The following is an 18,754-nucleotide window of genomic DNA, read 5'->3' on the forward strand; positions in this document are numbered from 1 at the left end:
GGTGCCCAGCCATTGCTAGTGCCCAGCTGTCACAAGAGGTATCCAAACATGAATGGACCTTAGTCAACAGAATTAATTTAATGTGAAACAAATCAAAACAAGGATGTGACAGTCAATTCAATGGGTCTTAAAAACTGATAACTAAATGTTCACATGACAAGAGTTTTACTTTAACACCACTAATCTGTGATACATTTGTTCTGAAATTCTGCTTGGTTTCCATGCTTCAGTTTACTGATCATCACCATCTACATCATAAACCCATTCATATATCCCATCCTCATCTGCACAAGACTCATGGTAGCAGGCCTTACAGTTGCTGCATCTGATCCATGCTTCGGAAGCTTTCGGATCCTCATCTGCGCTGTGTTTTATGAAGCAGCCCCTGCATTTGTAGGAGGTCGTTTTAAAGTGTTTTTGTTTTACATGTTCATTATAAAGAAGGTGTCCTGTGTTTCTGTGGAAATGTGCTATTGTCTTGGCTCTGGGTGTCTTTATACCCCTGTTAAATTTTTGTATTAATACGAAGTCTTTGAATGATGCCACTTCAGCAGCTGAGGGCTCATCAGAGCCACTTTCTGTGCTCCAATGTGCAGCGTCTTCCATGGGCGGCGTGTTATTTTCCAAACCCGACAGGATGGCAGAAGGAGGATCATGCTCAATGGAGCTCAACTCATTTATCGGGAACATCCTCGCTGCCCTGAACTCATCCTGGGCTCTTTCCACAGTGGCAGTTATCTTCCATGCTTCCGTGAAAATAGAACAATAATGTGCTTTGGGCAGCTTCATGCCTGAGCATTGCTGATTCCACTTGCAACTCACTTCGCAATAGTTGTGTCTGAGAGTCCTAAACAGAGCTCTGCTGGCCATTTGTTGTGGAGGACAGCATATGACTTCAACGTTGTTCTGGCTCATGAGATTGAAAAAGCTGAGGTTGAATATGTGGCTGCTTTGGCCATCGAGGAGCAGAAGGTGGGGTCTGGCGTCATCTTTTGGGAGCTGTGCCACAAACATTTCACCCCATTCAAAAAACAGCTCTGCTGTTATCCACCCATTGTTTGATGCTCTCACGCAAACGCTTTCCTGGGATTCGTTTAACAGCTCACTTTTCACCCTGTTTTCTTTAAAAATGATAAGTGGAGGAGCAAATGTACCGCTGGCATTGAATGCTGCTAGTAATGTGGAGGCAGTTTCCTCTTCCTCCTCAGTTCTGATCTGAAAGCAGGGCTCTTTACCTTCTCCGACATATTGCTGAGAGAAGTCATCTTGTAGTCCTGATAAATCACACTTCCAAATATGTGAGGGGACGTCTTTAATTCCTAAGGCATCAAGGGTGATTTCGTATGCTCTGAACCATTTTCCCAGCTCCTCTTCATTGATCCGTTCAGCCGGTGATATGGCCCCTGATTTCGTTATTTTCAGCCCTGGGTTTCGCTTTATAAAGCCCCCGTACCAGGAATATCCCGCCTTTTGCTTCTCTTCTGAAAACCCTCGGATGCCATTTATCTTGGCAAACTCAAAGGCAAAAGCCTGAACATTAGTCCTCCTCAACGGGAAGCCTCTCTGTGAAAGCAATGTAAGAAGACGCGCTAACTCCTGCTCAGATTCAACAGGGATGACTGGCTTTCTTCCAGACGCATGCTCAGATCCCTCAACAAGCCCTTTCACGCGTCTTTGAAGGGTTGTTTTCGGCACGTTCCACTTCCTTGCGAGCAATCGAAGAACTGGTCTCCCTGACTCGACCTGCTCTTTATATTCCTCTATTGCAGCTTTCATTTGGTCCTCTCTCCACCGATTCATCTTCAGCCCTTTCCTTCCTTTAAGTCCTCTTTTATCTTGCTGTTTTCTCTGCAGTTTTCCTGACTGCTTTGGGTTAGGTACCATTTTTCTATGAAAAGATAAAAGACTTTTAGCTCTAATATTCTCATGCCCTTCTACAATTACATTATTTGTTAGCATATATACTGTACATATACACAGATCATGCATAACATTATGAACACTGACAGGTGAAGTGAATAACACTGATTAACTCTTCATCACGGATATATTAGGCAGCAAGGGAATATTTTGTTGTCTAAATTGATGGGCAAGCGTAAGGATTGGGAAAATTAAAAATGGCCAAACGTGAGATTTGAGAGAGTTTGACAAGGGCCAAATTGTGATGGCTAGACAACTGGGTTATAACATCTTCAAAACTGCAGCTCTTGTGGGGTGTTCCTGGTATGCAGTGGTCAGTATTTATTAAAAGTGGTCCAAGGAAGGAACCATGGTGAACCGGTGACAGAGTCATGGGCGGCCAAGGCTCATTGATGCACGTGAGGAGCGAAGTTGGCCTTTGTGGTCCGATCAAACAGATGAGCTACTGTAACTCAAATTGCTCAAAAAGTTAATGCTGATTCTGATAGAAATGTGTCAGAATACACAGTCACAGTACATCACAGTTTGTTGTGTATGAGCCTGCATACCAGTCAGGGTGCCCATGCTGACCCCTGTCCACTGCTAAAAGCCATGTTTTCTTTTACATCACGTGGATGGCCAAGTGCATGTGTGTCACTTACCTGGGGAACACATGGCACCAGGATGCCTTATGGGAAGAAGGAGAGCCGAAGAAAGCAGTGTGATGCTTTGGCCAATGTTCTGCTGGGAAACCTTGGGTCCTGCTATCCATGTGGATGTTACTTTGAAACTTTTCACCTACCTATTGTTGTAGTCCATGTTCAACCTTTCATGGAAACGGTATTCCCTGGTGGCTGTGGCTCTTTCAGCAGGATAATGCTCCTGCCACAAAGCAAAAATGGTTCAGGAATGGTTTGAGGAGCACAACAACGAGTTTAAGGTGTTGACTTGGCCTCCAAATTCCCCAGGTCTCGATCCATTCGAGCATCTGTGGGTTGTGCTGAACAAACAAGTCCGATTCATGGAGTCCCCACCTTGCAACTTACAGGACTTAAAGGATCTACTGCTAACATATTGGTGCCAGATACTACAACACACCTTCAGGGGTTAAGTGAAGTCCATGCCTCAACAGGTAAGGGCTATTTTGCAGCGAAAGGGGGAACAACACAATATTAGGAAGGTGCTCATAATGCTATGCCTGATCGGTGTATATATCTATAGGGTACAGCATAAATGAGTAAAACCTTTCTGTACAAATACAAAATATGTATTGTCTTAATCATCACCAATACAATTCATGGAAAAGTGGCAAAACTGTAATGTATTAAATATAGAAAATTAAGTAATTAATATCCGTAAAATAAGTATATTAGCCACATTTGTTTAAATGAAGGATTGCAGAAATGAGTACACCCTATATTTAATTCAACTACTAATTTGTATGTCCTCCATGATTTTAAGTATGCTGCTTTGACCCTTCTTGCCATGAAGAGTACAAGTTCATGACAAATTGTCACATCTGTCCTGTTTAACTCATGAATGATGAGCTCCTAAATGCCCCTGATCTTTAATAGGAGGTGTTGCTCAACTAATCTCTACAGAATTCCCCACAGGTGCTCAAGAGTGTTAAGATTGGGAGAAATATATGTCCACAGAAGGTTTTTCACCTTGAGAGAATGCATATTTTCATTCTCTTGTTGAAAAAAATGTCCAACAACACAGGGAATGAGGAGAGGGTAGCATTTGTTTTTGTATTACATCACACAGTGGTGTGTGAATTCATGACAGTATTGGTACAGCACAACTCCCTCACACCTTCAGCACTCTTACATCCCTATATAAGAGAGCTTTACTGAACTTCACTGTGGGAACCAGGCACTTCTCAATGTACACCGCCTCTAGCAACACCATAAGATTTTGGATGTTGTTAGAGCCAAAATTATTGAATTGGTCTCAGAAGACTAGAATATGGATTCCTAGAAGTCTATATTTTTTAAATATGGTCATTGGAAAAGGCTAATTGACTTAATTTTGCTTTGGCTACAGCGGGTAGTTCCGGTCTGGACACAAACCATGCATGTCACTTCTACAGGCTGCTCTTACTCTGTGAGATAAACACTCCGTCTTTTCATAGCTTCTGCTGGCTCTGGGACACTGTCGTGGTATTTCTCCCACTCTTTGTATAGCAAACTAAAATAAAACTAGATAAAAACTAAAATAAAAAAATACATTCACTCATCACTAAATGAAAGCTTAAAATGAAGGCCTGATTATTTCAGGGACCTTATCACAAGTCCATTGCTTTTGAATTTCTGTGTTATTTTTGCTATATTTAGCAAAATGTATACACCTAAAACAATGATTTGGTAATCCTCTTGTACCACTGTCCTCTTTTGCACCAAGAAATGAGTCTACTGACTGTTCGCTCACAAGTGTTTTCATTGTTGTCAGCATTTTGTCTCAAATGATAATATATATATATACACTGTATTACTGTATAAAATAACATACTTGTCAATAAATAACTTCTCTTTAAATGGTTTGGTTCAACATGCTTACTTTGTTGATAACAAATTGCCTTAAACCTGCACCTTTCAGGAGGGTGTACTCATTTTTGCAACACAACATTTATTTTCACTTTGATGAAAAATTTAAATCTTATTTTCCTGAATAATCATCAAGCAGACTTCCTGGAATATACATATAGTATGTGTGTGTGTGTGTGTGTGTGTGTGTGTGTGTGTGTGTGTGTGTGTGTGTGTGTGTGTGTGTGTGTGTGTGTGTGTGTGTGTGTGTGTGTGTGTGTGTGTGTGTGTGTGTGTGTGTGTGTGTGTGTGTTTGTTTGTTTGTTTGTGTGTGTTTTCTAAACAATTTCTATCTAGTAATGTAATGGTATTCAAACCGAACCGAGAGGAGCAGTCTTCTTGTGGTTCTGATAAATCACACTTCCAAATATGTGAGGGGACATCTTTAATTCCCAAGGCCTCTCTGAACCATTTTCCCAGCTCCTCTTCATTGATCCGTTCAGCCGGTGATATGGCCCCTGATTTCGTTATTTTCAGCCCTGGGTTTCGCTTTATAAAGCCCTCGTACCAGGAATATCCCGCCTTTTGCTTCTCTTCTGAAAACCCTCGGATGCCATTTATCTTGGCAAACTCAAAGGCAAAAGCCTGAACATTAGTCCTCCTCAACGGGAAGCCTCTCTGTGAAAGCAATGTAAGAAGACGCGCTAACTCCTGCTCAGATTCAACAGGGATGACTGGCTTTCTTCCAGACGCATGCTCAGATCCCTCAACAAGCCCTTTCACGCGCCTTTGAAGGGTTGTTTTCGGCACGTTCCACTTCCTTGCGAGCAATCGAAGAACTGGTCTCCCTGACTCGACCTGCTCTTTATATTCCTCTATTGCAGATTTCATTTGGTCCTCTCTCCACCGATTCATCTTCAGCCCTTTCCTTCCTTTAAGTCCTCTTTTATCTTGCTGTTTTCTCTGCAGTTTTCCTGACTGCTTTGGGTTAGGTGCCATTTTTCTATGAAAAGATAAAAGACAGAATGTTGTTGAATTAGCTCATATTCTCATGCCAATTAAATAATTAATTAGTGTATAATGTATATATATATATGTGTGTGTGTGTGTGTGTGTGTGTGTGTGTGTGTGTGTGTGTGTGTGTGTGTGTGTAAATGCCATAAATCTCTCTCAATAATGCAAGCTTTAATTAACAATATCAATGAGAACAAACATGTTCACGTTGCTAAGAGTGGTTGTTAAGGATGTTGTGCAGTGATACCGGCTGCATCCGAAACCTGGAAAATGCTGCCTTCAGAGGACACATTTCAAGGCTGGAAGGCATCAAGCCACGTCCGAATCTATTGTTAACAATCTGATCGATTTTTTGAAGGCAGCATACATGAATCCTTCGCTGCCTTTGACAATACTGTGCTTTCATTCTATGACAGTTGAGCTGGGGAAAAAGATGGCATACGAAAGTTGTTTTTGCTGGTCAGTTTGTGTGTAAATGTACATTTTTTACCAACATTTTCCACTTCTGATGTAATTTCTAGCGAGAAATTACTGTTGAATAATTAAATATTTGTTTTGTTATCACCAAAGCTCGCTCTATTTTGCTGTAGATCATTGAACTGTTACACTGCCTTAGAAGTCTGTCTGAAAGTTTCGATCAGTTTCTTGAGGTGCCTTCATGCACAAAACGCTGCCTTACAAGCCATTGTCTCATAATGGAGTGAGGCAACGAGTCAGCTGCCAAGGTTTTCGGATGCAGCCACGGACACTTAACTGTCAGTTTCGTCAACGCGTCTTTTTAAGGGAAAATAAACTAGACTTCCTAATACAAAATAGCGACAGAAAACAACATCCTTGCCTGAATAACTTAAGAAATTACTAAGATTAAACATGTCAAGTAATTATATTTCCAGCATGCCTGCCAGATGTGATAGATACATCCACACACTTAATTCAAGTAAACATCTTTAATGTTTGTATTTATATTTAGAGTACCGAGTGCACTTTTCTGTGACTGTCTAGCCATATCTGACTTAGCTTGTGATAGCATCATCCGTACTTCATGATTCAAAAGCGAAGTTAAATTATTCACTGGCTTACCTATTGACTCGATGGGGTACGAGCAAATGCCCAATTTGACGGTGGGAGAATAAAGGGACATGTTTTTTTAAATTGAACAAATTAAGTGTGTGGATGTATCTTTCGTGCTTTATGGCAGGCAGGCTGTATATAATTACTTGACATCTTGGTGATTTCTTAAGTTATTCAAGTCTGGCGGCTGTGTATGGACGTTGTTTTGTTCCGCTATTTTGTATTGAAGTCATTACGGACTACCGGCACTTTTCCCCTAAGGACGTGTGTCCACTAAAGCATTTTTTCACTGGCGTATTCAATCGTTTTCAATGAGATTGCGGCGTTTTTAGAACCCCATGTGCGTAACGAGGCACTGAGCATTCTGTGTTTTTTTACTGGTCGTTGAGAGTTGAAGAATGTTCAGCTTAACAAATACTCTTCCATATTTGTTTTTAATCCTTAACTCTTTCCCCACCAAACACGGAAATTTCCGTTATTTGTGAGACAGCGCTTCCAGGCCAATAACGGAATTTTCCGGGTTTCTGTGTTTTCACTGTCGGGCGCTAGGGGGCGCTATTGCGCATCTTCTGGATGAGAGTACTGAATCTCCTGATCAAAACACACGCGAGAGTAAGATGCAGTGAAACGAACGATCGCATGTAATCATATGCATATGAAAAATAACCTGATCATCATCAATAAACAGCATATGAATCAAAACTGCCTGATGTTACCGAAAGAAATGTGGACCCAGGATGAGCTAGAGGACTGTGCAATCATTAGGAGCGTTGATGGACTCGATCTACTCTATCTGTGTTTGATCATCGCTCTGAATCTGATCTGGAAACAGTCTTACACAAATATGTGATTTTCTCAGCTTTTTGTTCAAAATTTTGCTTTTTTTATGAAACCTACCCATATTCAGGTGCTGATAAAAAAGAATGCATGAAGCTAGAATAAAACGTTTTTTTTGTTTGTTTAAAAGAAGAGGGTGTAGCACTTTATTTTGATATATTGCATGCTCAGATATCCATTAAGCAAAATATTCTATGGGCTATTCAATTTTTGTGAAAATTGTCAAAAACCCTGGCGGTGGCTGGCAACTTTTTTTAAAAACGCTGGCGGGGAAAGAGTTAAACAAAGATTTGAACGGTTATGAATCAGCGTATTGATTCATGATTCGGGTCGCCAATGTCACAAGATTTCAGCAGTTTGACACGCGATCCGAATCATGAATCAATACGTTGATTCATAAAAGTTTGAATCTTTGTTTGAGGATTGAAAACAAACCTGAAAGAGACGACAATGCTGAATAAAATCGTATTTTTGTAATTTTTGGACCAAAATGTATTTTTGATGCTTCAAGAGATTCTAATTAACCCACTGATGTCACATATGGACTACTTTGTGAGTTTATATTACCTTCTTACAGGAGGTCTTACAGGTGTGGAACGACTTAAGGGTGAGTCATTAATGACATACATTTTTGGGTGAACTAACCCTTTAAAGTCCTGCATAATTAAGGGCGTGGCCACTTTGACTGACAGGTGGATAGCCATTTATCCGCTGTCTGTTAGTCATTGCGTAACCTAAGCTCCGCCCACATCCCCACCTTTGCCCATTTTCTGTTATCCAGGCGTGACGCACGATGATGCGTGGCCAAGATTGCAACGGCCAGCTCGTCTCTACTTTATGCTTCAAAACTGCACTTCAGAATCCTATGGGTGACATCACAGACATCCATAAATTTTTACAGTCTATGGTCATAACGCAGAGACTCAACTGAAAAAAAACGCTGGCCTGCCAAAACGCTCGTGAGCACCAACAGTGAGGCATTTTCAGCAGAGCGCATAGCATTTTCAGCTGACTAAAAACGCTTTAGTGGACACGTGGCCTAAAAGTGAGCGTGAATCTGTTCAGAGACATTCTATGATGTTGCGCCGGTTGTGCGTATACCAAGTATGGGTAACTGCAGCTTGGCGTAATGGCGTGCTGAACGGTAAGGGGTGTGCTGAACAGTTTCTCATTGGTCGCGAAAGCTGCCTGTTCCTAGCCTAGAAATCTAGACGCACTCTAGTGGCAGCAAATCTAATTTGCTGCAAGTGTCGTCTAGCAACTCTCAATACACGTCTGAGCTGTAAACGCCAAACTCTGGTCGGGCCAATCACATCGTGTATATAGTTGGTGGGCGGGGCTTAACATGGCAGAGTTGCGTTTGCGTGCTTCTAGTAAACACAGAAGCTGGCGAATGGCGGTCTTTTGAATCAGCTTTGACCGCGACTCTGGAAAACTTGGAGTTAAGCTTTTCTCTGAGAAAAGAACGGCACTGAAGTCATTCTTAAGAAGGGAAGATGCATTCTGAGTTTCCAGACCAAACAACTTGAAGTAGGTCTGGCTTTTCAGGCTAGCCTGTTCCTGTTCTTATACTCATTTTCACTATTGGTTAAAAGAAAACAATACACAAAACATAATCCTATAAGACCAAATTCCATTATATTAATGTAAAAACAACGTTAATGATGTTAAGAACATTCGATAAAAAATAAACATTATTAACCAATTTAGCAAACAGAAAACGTTTTATCCACTAAAACATTTATTCCGTTTTCAATTTAATTTTAATCAAGGGCTTGGGTTTACAAGTCAAAAAAAAGAGGAAAAAAAGAAAACGAGAAAAAAACACACAAATCGTCCCTGGTTACTTATGTAACCTTAGTTCCCTGAGAACAGGGAACGAGACGCTGCGTCAGCTGACGCTACGGGGAACGCCTTCAGCGTGACAGGTGTCTGAAATCGCTATCAAATCACAATCCTACTGACCGTCGGCAGCTGGTGATGTCATCACCGTGCGACCAGGAAGTATAAAAAGGCACCGTGCCAACATGACAACATCCGCTTCGTCTGAAGGGACTGTGGGCAGGCACACCTTGAAGCATGGCCATGTGACGCAGCGTCTCGTTCCCTGTTCTCAGGGAACTAAGGTTACATACGTAACCAGGGACGTTCCCTTTCGAAAGGGAACTCGCGCTGCGTCAGCTGACGCTACGGGGAACGATATACCCACGCCGCCATGCTGAGGGGAGTGCACGCCCCTTACTGGCAGTGAGAACTGCCTGGACGAGTGTTCGCGGAAAGTCTGAACCACTCCCCCTCTCGCCACACCGGCTGCCAGTGACATCATTCCCTACGGTCATAGCCCAAGCTATATGCCTAAGAGAGAACCTAAACAAGTTTTAACTGAGGTTTCCTGCTCTCGGCTTGCTCGAGGGCCTGGGACCTACTACTTTCGAAGGAAGGAGTCCCTTAAGGGAATGTGGCTAGGGGACCCGAGGGCGCCACCAGCCGTCACTAATTCGGGAAAACCCTTCACCGAATGCCACCAGGGAGGCCTCACCTGGCATCACTTCTGTGGGACACCCCAGCTTGGCCAACCCTGTCTGTCAAAACAGAGCCTCCGGACATCGCTCTACTTATGAGCATCCAGACTGAGGGACTGCAAAGTGGCAGTGTCCTCCTCATACCGGAACTCGGAGACGGGAATCCTGGAGAGCAGTACTCAGCTTAGTGCTTCTTACCCTTGCCATCGAGGGGAGTCTCTTCTGCTCGATCCTAGGATCTACTGAGCACATTTATTACAGGGGTGCTCAGGAGGCCTAAAAAAGGCCTATGGACTGATCTGCCCGGGAGGCCCCGAGGGGGGCCTGCCCGTCTGATCAGCCTCAAGCGGCCGTAAGCTCGCAGACGACCCTCAATGAGGGGAGCTCTTAAGCCAGCTTGGTAGGTAACCCATGCTGTAGGCTAGCCAGTCCCTGTCCTGAAGGGACTGCGCAGCAGAAACGGAGTCTCGTTGTGCTAGGGCACGAGCCCGCCACTGAGTTATACCGGCCCAGGCCGGGACCCAACGGCAGGCAGCCGTTAGCTGTCAGCCAAAGCCAGTTCTATGTTCCCGCTTAGGGGAACGTTTCCCCTCCAGGGAGGCCAGGAGGCGCCTCTACCTGGCACCGCCAGTGCTAGCTGTTAAGAGCCGCAGGAAGGTGGCTTTACTGGTTCCTCAGGGGCTCATGAGGCCATAACGCCAGAAGCCACCTATGCTAATGGCTAGCTTGTCACCGAGACCTGGTCCGGGAATCCCCTCCCACCTTTTAGGGCGGCCTGGAGAGGCCTATTGCCGAATGGCAGTTCCCTATTAGATTGGTGACATACGGTGCTTATCCGATGGCAAATCCCACCGGAAACCCCGCAGGGCCGGGAAACGATCATAGGACGGCCTGAAGCGGCCCGTCCCTGATAGCAGACTATGCTAGCCGCCTGGCTAGCACCCACGCACACTGTCGCAAGACCTGGGAACCGGGGCTCACCCTACAGGAGGCCAAAGCGGCCTAGATCCTGTCAACCAATGGTCGGAACCCTAGGTCACCCCCTCAGGGGATGCCATGTGAGGCGTGCTGAAACTCAGCGAGCCCTTAAAGTCGGGCTGACAGTGGCTGTCTGCTGGCTGATGAGGACTGGGTATCCAGTCACTACCTGGGGACTCATCCACAGGGAGGCCGTTAGGGGCCTACTTATGACGAGGTTTCTGCTGCAGCCGACATCGTTGGGGAGAACCCTCCCTGCTCACATGGGCCACGATGTCGGAACTCACCCGCAGGGAGGCCTACTGAGGCCTACCACCTGACCCAGAGTTAACTGCCCGGACTGCCTCGGCTGGCGTCTCCCGCCAGCCCGCCTTCTATTGTCGGTCCGCCCCAGCGGCCCATAGCAGCCTTCTGCGACGGCGCAGTCTCTCAGGCAGCGCCTACCAGCGTGGACCTAAAACACAATGCCCACAGCAGTGCACTCAGCATAAAACGCCTTGTACCCTCTAAAGCGAGGGGAGTACAACTTACGCCACCTGCCTCCAGGGCGGCCGTCTGGTCGTCCAGCGGTCCGCCGTCCGCGCAAGGGCGTCAGCCGTGACAGTGTTTCGACTCCAGGGGAGCATCCTACCAACCGATGCTCTCAGATGGTTGCGAAGTACAGCTCGACCCGAGCCTAAAAGGTGAAGCAGAAGACACAGAGCAAAAAGTGAAATATACTGAACACACACAACCGGCCATTTCCTGAACCAAGCCGGGGGGCCGCCCCGAAGTGGCGGCCGCACTAGCTCTGGGGGGCGGGGCTAGCAAAACCAGTCTGACTGCGCACCGCGAAGAGACGCCTACCCCGTCCCCACGACCACTGGCTGAGTCGCGATTCATTCTGCTACACACCTTTTTGCATTAATAACAACCCCCAAATGCAGAAGGGGGGGGGCATTGGCCGGACAACCCTACTACGGGGAGGCCGGGTAGGGATACAAAGCTCCTGCGGGGATACCGACAGGAGCCCGGGGCAACTGCCAGGGCGATATGCCACCGCGAGACGCCACCGTCATCCCATCAACAGCCTAGGTCAACTTGATGCACTAGCATCGGTCTGATAATCCCACAACAACGGCCCTAAGAAGGACTGGGACAGACCTTACTGTAGTTCATGCGCTAGCCCAACCTCACAAATTCATCTAGATATTTCACTAGCAGAGGTGCCACCGCTACCCAGAGGTGGCTACAGCTAAAAACGTTCGCCAGGAGAACATACGTCAGTTTAAATCGCCGCTACATGCCCGCGGCATGTGCGGTGGCCTCATCTGCTCATATTACACATATCCAGAAGAGAAGCAGCCTTATAAACTACTGTTGCTACACTAGCAAACATCAGCCTACAAACACCCACTGTGTTTATACAAACATCGTTCTAGCCACCTTTGCCAGGGAACTACAGGCCCACATTTCCATCTGTTAATACTTTCCTTCGACAAAATATCCCTCAGGGAAGCATAGAGTCCAAACATACGGCATTGAAAAGAAGAATGTTTGCCCTAAAAGGGGACTCACCCGCTGTCTTCAGTGCCTCATCGCTTCATGTAACATGCATGCTTCGTCGCACTAACCTGAGGGTGGGGCGCTCTCACACACCGGCTTGGCAGGCCGTCAGAGTCTCACATCCGCTCATCATCGGCCCGCGCGGCCTGGTGTAAAGCGCGCCCGGGGAGAGAAAAGAAAAGAAAACAAAGGAGGGGACACTAAACTCACTTCCGCGCCCTCGGGGGCGGAGACTCACCACCTCCTTGCTTCCGGCGCTGGAAGCGGTTCTTCTCCCCGATGTCCCTCCTCCTGTTGCGGGTGTCCCGCCTCTTCTGCGTCCTACTCCTTCACGGAGGGGGCGCACGAGAGGCCACGCTGCTGCGTTGGCCCAGTCGGTGATCCTCGAATCCCGAAGAGCCAGGGACACCCTCCTGCCTGGGCGCCACCCCGGACCTCAGCGGAATACATGTTCTAAACGCCGCTGAGCGCGCCCTCGCCTCTCTGAACTTTCCCACCACCGCCTCGACGGAGGTGCCGAAAAGTTCAGAGGGCGAGACCGGGGCATCGAGGAGAAAGGCCTTTTCTTTCCCCCCGATGTCCGCCAGGTTCAGCCACAGATGCCTCTCCGTGGCGACCATAGCCGCCATCGATCGTCCGATGGCGACTGCTGTGTGTTTGGCCGCCCGGAGAGAGAGATCCGTGGTGCGGCGCAACTCAGCCATCGCATCAGGGGGTAGGCCCTCCCCCTGATCGAGGTCCCTCAGCAGATCGGCCTGATAGGCCTGCAACACTGACATTGTGTGCAAGGCCGCCGCCGCCTGACCTGCCGACGTGTATGCCCTGCCGTTAAGACGCGAGGTCGTCTTCAATGGTTTAGACGGCAGGGCAGGAGCTCTTAGTGTCGACGGCCGCCCAGACGCGAGATAGTTCGCGAACGTCTCGTCGATGGGCGGCATCGACACATACCCTGCCTCGGCAAATCCCTCGACATCAGCGAAGTTAAAACGCTGATGTCGATGGATTCGCGCCGAGTAGGGTTTCTTCCATGCCCCCACGACCTGCTCGTGAAGGTCGGGGAGGAATGGAAGGCTCCCGGGAGCTGGGCGGCTATGGTCGGGGAGAAACCGATCGCCCAGTCTGTCAGGGCGGGCGGCCTCTCCCCTGGCTCTCTGCCACGGCAGCTGAAGTCTCAGCGCCGCGCGCCCCATCACATCTATCAGCTCCCTATACACGGGGCAGGATGGCTGGGAGGATTCAGCCTCAGCTTCATTTCCCTCCTCATCCACAGCCATCCTCTGATCGACCGGAAAAGCACGGACTGACGACGAGGAGGAGTCTCCATCCGACTCCTCCTCCGTCAGCCTGCTCTCGCGACCTGGCTGATCGTCCGCGAGAACTGCACTCTCCAGACGATGAGCCAGGTCCATCTGGGAGCCCCAGGACAGACGGCGCCGCTCAGCCTCAGCTTGAGCGGGACCGCTCCCAGATGCTGGCTCTTCCTCCCTCGAGAAGAAGGCCAAGCGAGAGCGGAGCGTCCTCAACGGAAAACGCTCGCAGTTTGCGCAGGAAGCCCCCTCGAGAACCTCCTGCGCGTGCTCTTCCCCCAGGCAGAGCACACAAAGGGTGTGTGTGTCCTCAGGTGTGAGAAACCTGGGACACGGATCAGCGCACTTCCTGTACGCTCCCTTCATTTTGCGTGTGCACTTCATCTTTTTTTTTTTTTTTTTGACTTTCCAGCGAACCAGACAAAACAGTCCCTGAAGACGAAAGGATGTTGTCATGTTGGCACGGTGCCTTTTTATACTTCCTGGTCGCACGGTGATGACATCACCAGCTGCCGACGGTCAGTAGGATTGTGATTTGATAGCGATTTCAGACACCTGTCACGCTGAAGGCGTTCCCCGTAGCGTCAGCATGACGCAGCGCGAGTTCCCTTTCGAAAGGGAACTCTTTTCTTTCTTTTCATTCAGTCAGTCAGTCATCTTTACATCTCACAGTAACGTGTCTGTTAAACAAAAAATAAGTAATTATTAAAGAAGCTGCAAGACATAAACGCAAAGGAAATAAATGTAAACCGTTCGGCACGCCCATTTCTCCAAGCTGCAGCTAACGTTACCCGTCTGCGGCAGCCGTTGGGTGAAGCGGTCGTGGTAAGTCGTTCTCGTTCAGTGTCCAACAGTTTGTTAGTTAGCCAGAGAAATGAACTCTTTCGCTAAATATATGCACTACAGTAGCCTATTCATTATAATTGACCTAACCTGTTAGTGATGTCTTGATTATTTAATGTATAAATAAATATGTCAAGAAAATGACAGCCACTGTATAAATTATATTTCAACAACAAATTGGACAATAAAACATACAGATAGATTTATAAATTAATGCAAAAAAACTGACTTATGTGTTTACATATTTGCATAATTTGTTATTTTTGTTTTTTATATTTTAAAAATAAATAGCAATTAATCAGTTCATCCAACAGCCTCAGATATGATTCTACGTTCAAATTCAAACTTCAGAAACAGACATCATATTAGCATCCAGTTGCACCTAGCATAGCTACAGTGGGACTATTAGAAAACATCAGGCTTAGGACATTATCCATGACATAATAGGTCATAAATGACGAAGAACGGTCATATTTAATCAGAATTACTTTGAAATGTCCATCATAAATAGACAGCTACCGTACCCGCTAAGCTAAGCTAAATGGGTCACAACTAAACATCCTTACAATAATATGCAATTTTGGATCATTATTTTAAAACACAAGTACACAATATAATATTTTTTGGATTACTGCTATTTTCATAAAAATGATTTTATGCAGACAGGGCATTTGTCTTACCATGTGCTTGTTGTGATCGGTTGTGTTTATGTTGCGGCTCGACCACGCCCACCACAGTGATGTCAGGCAAATAGTAATTATTCATGACTGTTAAAACATAATTGGCTCCTGATGTTTAAAGAGCACTCCAGCATGAAATATATTTGACCCACTTTACCTGATGACACACTTTTTTTGCCACTCTAAATATATTTGTTTTTCTAAAGTTACTACAAATCGGATTGCATTCAAGGCAGGTTATGAAATACACCCTCATTATCAAGGATTCATAATTAGAGGATGGAAAGGTCATACAGAAGCTATCACCAGACCAAGCTCAGTTTAAGATTGAACATTGTTGCAGGGCGAAATCAAATCGCCGACAGATCAGGCTGGGTTTACCCAGTCTAGAAGGTTTCTAAAGGGCGCAATAGATTTACAGGCCTTGACATTTCTGTTACATTTACCAGACACATTTTATTCAGAGTAGCCCATTTCATACTCAACTGCATGGACAATCCCATTAGAACAACCTGTGCATTATTACAGGAACAATAATGCAAAAGGATTTACTTCAATCTAAGGAAAAATGTTGGTAACTAAAACTAAAATGAAAACAGAAAACATAAAATAAATAGTATATAAATAATGTTTTATAAAGTATTTGAAATGTATGTGAGGATCAAAGAAATGCTAATCCTCCTAACCCAGTGTTATTAAGGGTTAAATTATACACTAAATATAACTGACAGTGTTTAAAGTATTGCTTAATGTTCCCTGAACTTTTCCTGCATGTGTTTTTTTTTACATCAAACATTTCACTCTAATTCACACTTTTCTCTACTCTGAACTTTGTATACTCCGCTGACCTTTTACATTATTGACCTAAACTCTAAGGACAAGTGAACTGCCACAATATCAGACAATACAATGTCTAAAGTTCAAGCCACTGTGACATGTATATCAATGAGATAATTATTGATGCATGTGTGAGACAAGGCATCCTTTAGATAGCACTCTTTTACATTTGTAAAAACTAACATCTGTTAATTGGTTAACCACAAGTTAGTCTACCTTATCATGCACAGTGAAAATGTACACACTATGAAAATTATGTTTTATTTTGATAAGCTGTCTTTAAAAAAAAAGAAGCGTTTTACTGAACCTGAAGTCATCATGTAAGCTGAACCAGCAGAGGGCAGAGTAACACTTTATAATGTAGCCGTCAGATGAAATTCAACAAGATAAATAATATATCAATTTAAATTTGACAAGATATATGGCAAAGATATGCAGCTCTGCTACAGTAATATAATCTACATAAAAATAGCTAATGGTACAGATTGTAAACATACATTTGACATACAGGTAGTTCTTCTCATCAGCACTTTAGTGGAAATAAATCAGGTGAAGAAAGCTAAAGGAGTGTATCCTTCATGCACCCCATCTATTTCTGCAGATCAGAGATGTGTTTTATCTCTCTGCCATCTTTATAAATTAATTTAGTTTATCTGATTGCATGTTAATATGCATATTCATAGTGTTGTAGTACTCAAGACCGGCCCATTTTTTTGAATGTCTTGTCCTGGTCCCTGTCAGGTCCCATATGTCACCAAAATGAATACACATACTCACAAAATTCAAAATATTGTTGCAAAAAGCATTTGTATGAGATCTAGAATTTAATATTATAATGTGATAAAACTAAGCAATATTACAAAAGTGCTGTTTTCACAAATTTGAACGGCAAACATATTGCTATTTTACAGACATTCTTATATATAATAATAAAAAAAATAATTCTCAACATTATTTATGAATTTATAATTTACCAAATCTTCTGGACCAATTCTGCAGTGCAAAGATGAATTTAGTTAATGCTTTCATTTGATTGGCAACGGGTCTATATTGTATCTTATTCTAATTATATTTGAGTAAAAATACACTGATCAGGCATAACATTATGACCTAATATTGTGTTGGTCACCCTTGTGCTGCCAAAAAGAGCCCTGGCCCGTCAAGGCATGGACTCCACTAGACCCCTGAAGGCGTGTTGTTGTATCTTGCACCAAGATGTTAGCAGCAGATCCTTTAAGCCCTGTAAGTTGTGTCAGTGGTAAAAGACCACTGATGCTTCAACCGGTGGTCATTAATAATGCACAAGTGGATGAAGTAGAGGAATATAAGTACCTAGGAACGATTTTTGATGACATGTTGAAGTTTGATCAAAATGTTGATGCAATTATCGGAAAGTCACATCAGAGATTGTTTGCACTACGAAAGCTTAATTCTTTTAATGTACAGAGAGGAATTTTCAGGTCTTTTTATAACTCATTCATTGAAAGTATTCTGTCTTTTTCCTTTATTTGTTGGTTTTCATCATTGTCTATTAAGAACAAAAGTCGTCTACAAGGTATTGTCATTATGTGCTCAAAAATTACGGGAGTTCCCTTACGAAGCCTCACAGTGTACTATGAACAGCAAGTGCTGAGAACGGCGCACAAAATAATGGGAGACAGCACACACCCGTTGCATTTGGACTTTGAGTGGATGCCCCTGGGGCGGCGTTTAAGGACAATTAAATGTTTGACAAATCGTTATAAAGAGACGGTTTGTTTATGTAACAAATTTGGTTGATTTATTGATTTATTTATTTTTTATTGTTAGTATTATTATGATTTTTTTTTTTGAATGAATGATTGAATGTATATGTGTTAGTGTTAAATGTGAAGCACCATGTGAGCCTAAACTAATTGCCCCAAGGGGATAAATAAAGCTCTAAACAAACAAAGTTGTGAGGTGTGGCCTTCATGGGTCAGACTTGTTTGTTCAGCACATCTGACAGATGCTCCACTGGATTGAGATCTGACGAATTTGGAGGCCAAGTCAACACCTTACACTTGTTGTGCTCCTCAAACCATTCCTGAAGCATTTCGCTTTGTGGCAGCAGCATTATCCTGCTGAAAGAGCCACAGCCACCAGAATACCGTTTCCATGAAAGGGTGCACATGGTCTGCAATAATGCTTAGGTAGGTGGTACATGTCAAAGTAACATCCACATGGATGGAGGACCCAAGGTTTCCCAGCAGAACATTGCCCAAAGCATCACACTGCCTCTGCCGGCTTGCCTTCTTCTTATAGTGCATCCTGGTGCCATGTGTTCCTCAGGTTAGCCACGCACACACACCCGACCATCCACGTGATGTAAAAGAAAACGTTATTCAGCAGACCAGGCCATCTTCTTCCATTGGTCCGTGGTCCAGTTCTGATGCTCATGTGCCACTGTTGGTGCTTTCGGCTGTGGACCGGGGTCATCATGGGCACCTTGAATGGTCTACGGTTATGCAGCCCCATACACAACAAACTGAGATGCACTGCTGTGTATTCTGACACCTTTCTATCAGAACCAGCAATAACTTCTTGACCTTCTTGAATTTGAGCGACTTTGATCGAACCATACTGGCCAGCCTTCGCTCCTCAGCCTTTTACCCTTTAACACCCCTCCGCCGCCCACCCTTATTTGCTTTTCCATGATTCTTACATTCTGAGATTTG

The 18,754-nt window shown here is 44.7% G+C and overlaps 1 protein-coding gene across 4 annotated transcripts; it reads right to left on the minus strand.

Annotated features, from left to right (window-relative positions):
- Nucleotides 1-59: 59 nt before the first annotated feature.
- si:rp71-1d10.8 (uncharacterized) lies at nucleotides 60-15,276 on the minus strand. Of its 4 annotated transcripts, XM_067458045.1 has the most exons (4): nucleotides 5,702-5,763; nucleotides 4,943-5,427; nucleotides 4,807-4,831; nucleotides 60-1,888 (listed from the first exon to the last, which is right to left on the minus strand). In XM_067458045.1, exons 1-4 carry the CDS (start codon nucleotides 5,746-5,748, stop codon nucleotides 232-234), a joined length of 2,214 nt encoding a protein of 737 aa, XP_067314146.1. In that variant the 5' UTR covers nucleotides 5,749-5,763; the 3' UTR covers nucleotides 60-231. The 4 variants fall into 4 exon arrangements, with proteins under 4 accessions (XP_067314146.1, XP_067314144.1, XP_067314145.1 ...); XM_067458043.1 differs by lacking the exon at nucleotides 5,702-5,763 and adding an exon at nucleotides 15,222-15,276 and having other exon boundaries at nucleotides 4,807-5,427; XM_067458044.1 differs by having other exon boundaries at nucleotides 4,807-5,427; nucleotides 5,686-5,804.
- Between the last annotated feature and the right edge of the window lie 3,478 nt (nucleotides 15,277-18,754).

The sequence above is a fragment of the Pseudorasbora parva genome, chromosome 11 (genome assembly GCF_024679245.1).
Source record: "Pseudorasbora parva isolate DD20220531a chromosome 11, ASM2467924v1, whole genome shotgun sequence".
Taxonomy (NCBI): domain Eukaryota; kingdom Metazoa; phylum Chordata; class Actinopteri; order Cypriniformes; family Gobionidae; genus Pseudorasbora; species Pseudorasbora parva.

What these genes read in the sequence shown, in the direction of transcription:
- si:rp71-1d10.8 (XM_067458042.1), bottom strand. Translation starts at nt 5,748, where the DNA reads ATGCCTTCCAGCCTTGAAATGTGTCCTCTGAAGGCAGCATTTTCCAG. An exon ending in CTGAAGGCAGCATTTTCCAG is followed by an intron (nt 5,428 to 5,701) that starts GTTTCGGATGCA and finishes ATCTTTTCATAG; the next exon opens with AAAAATGGCACCTAACCCAA. An exon ending in CAAGAAGACTGCTCCTCTCG is followed by an intron (nt 1,889 to 4,806) that starts GTTCGGTTTGAA and finishes ATCTTTTCATAG; the next exon opens with AAAAATGGTACCTAACCCAA.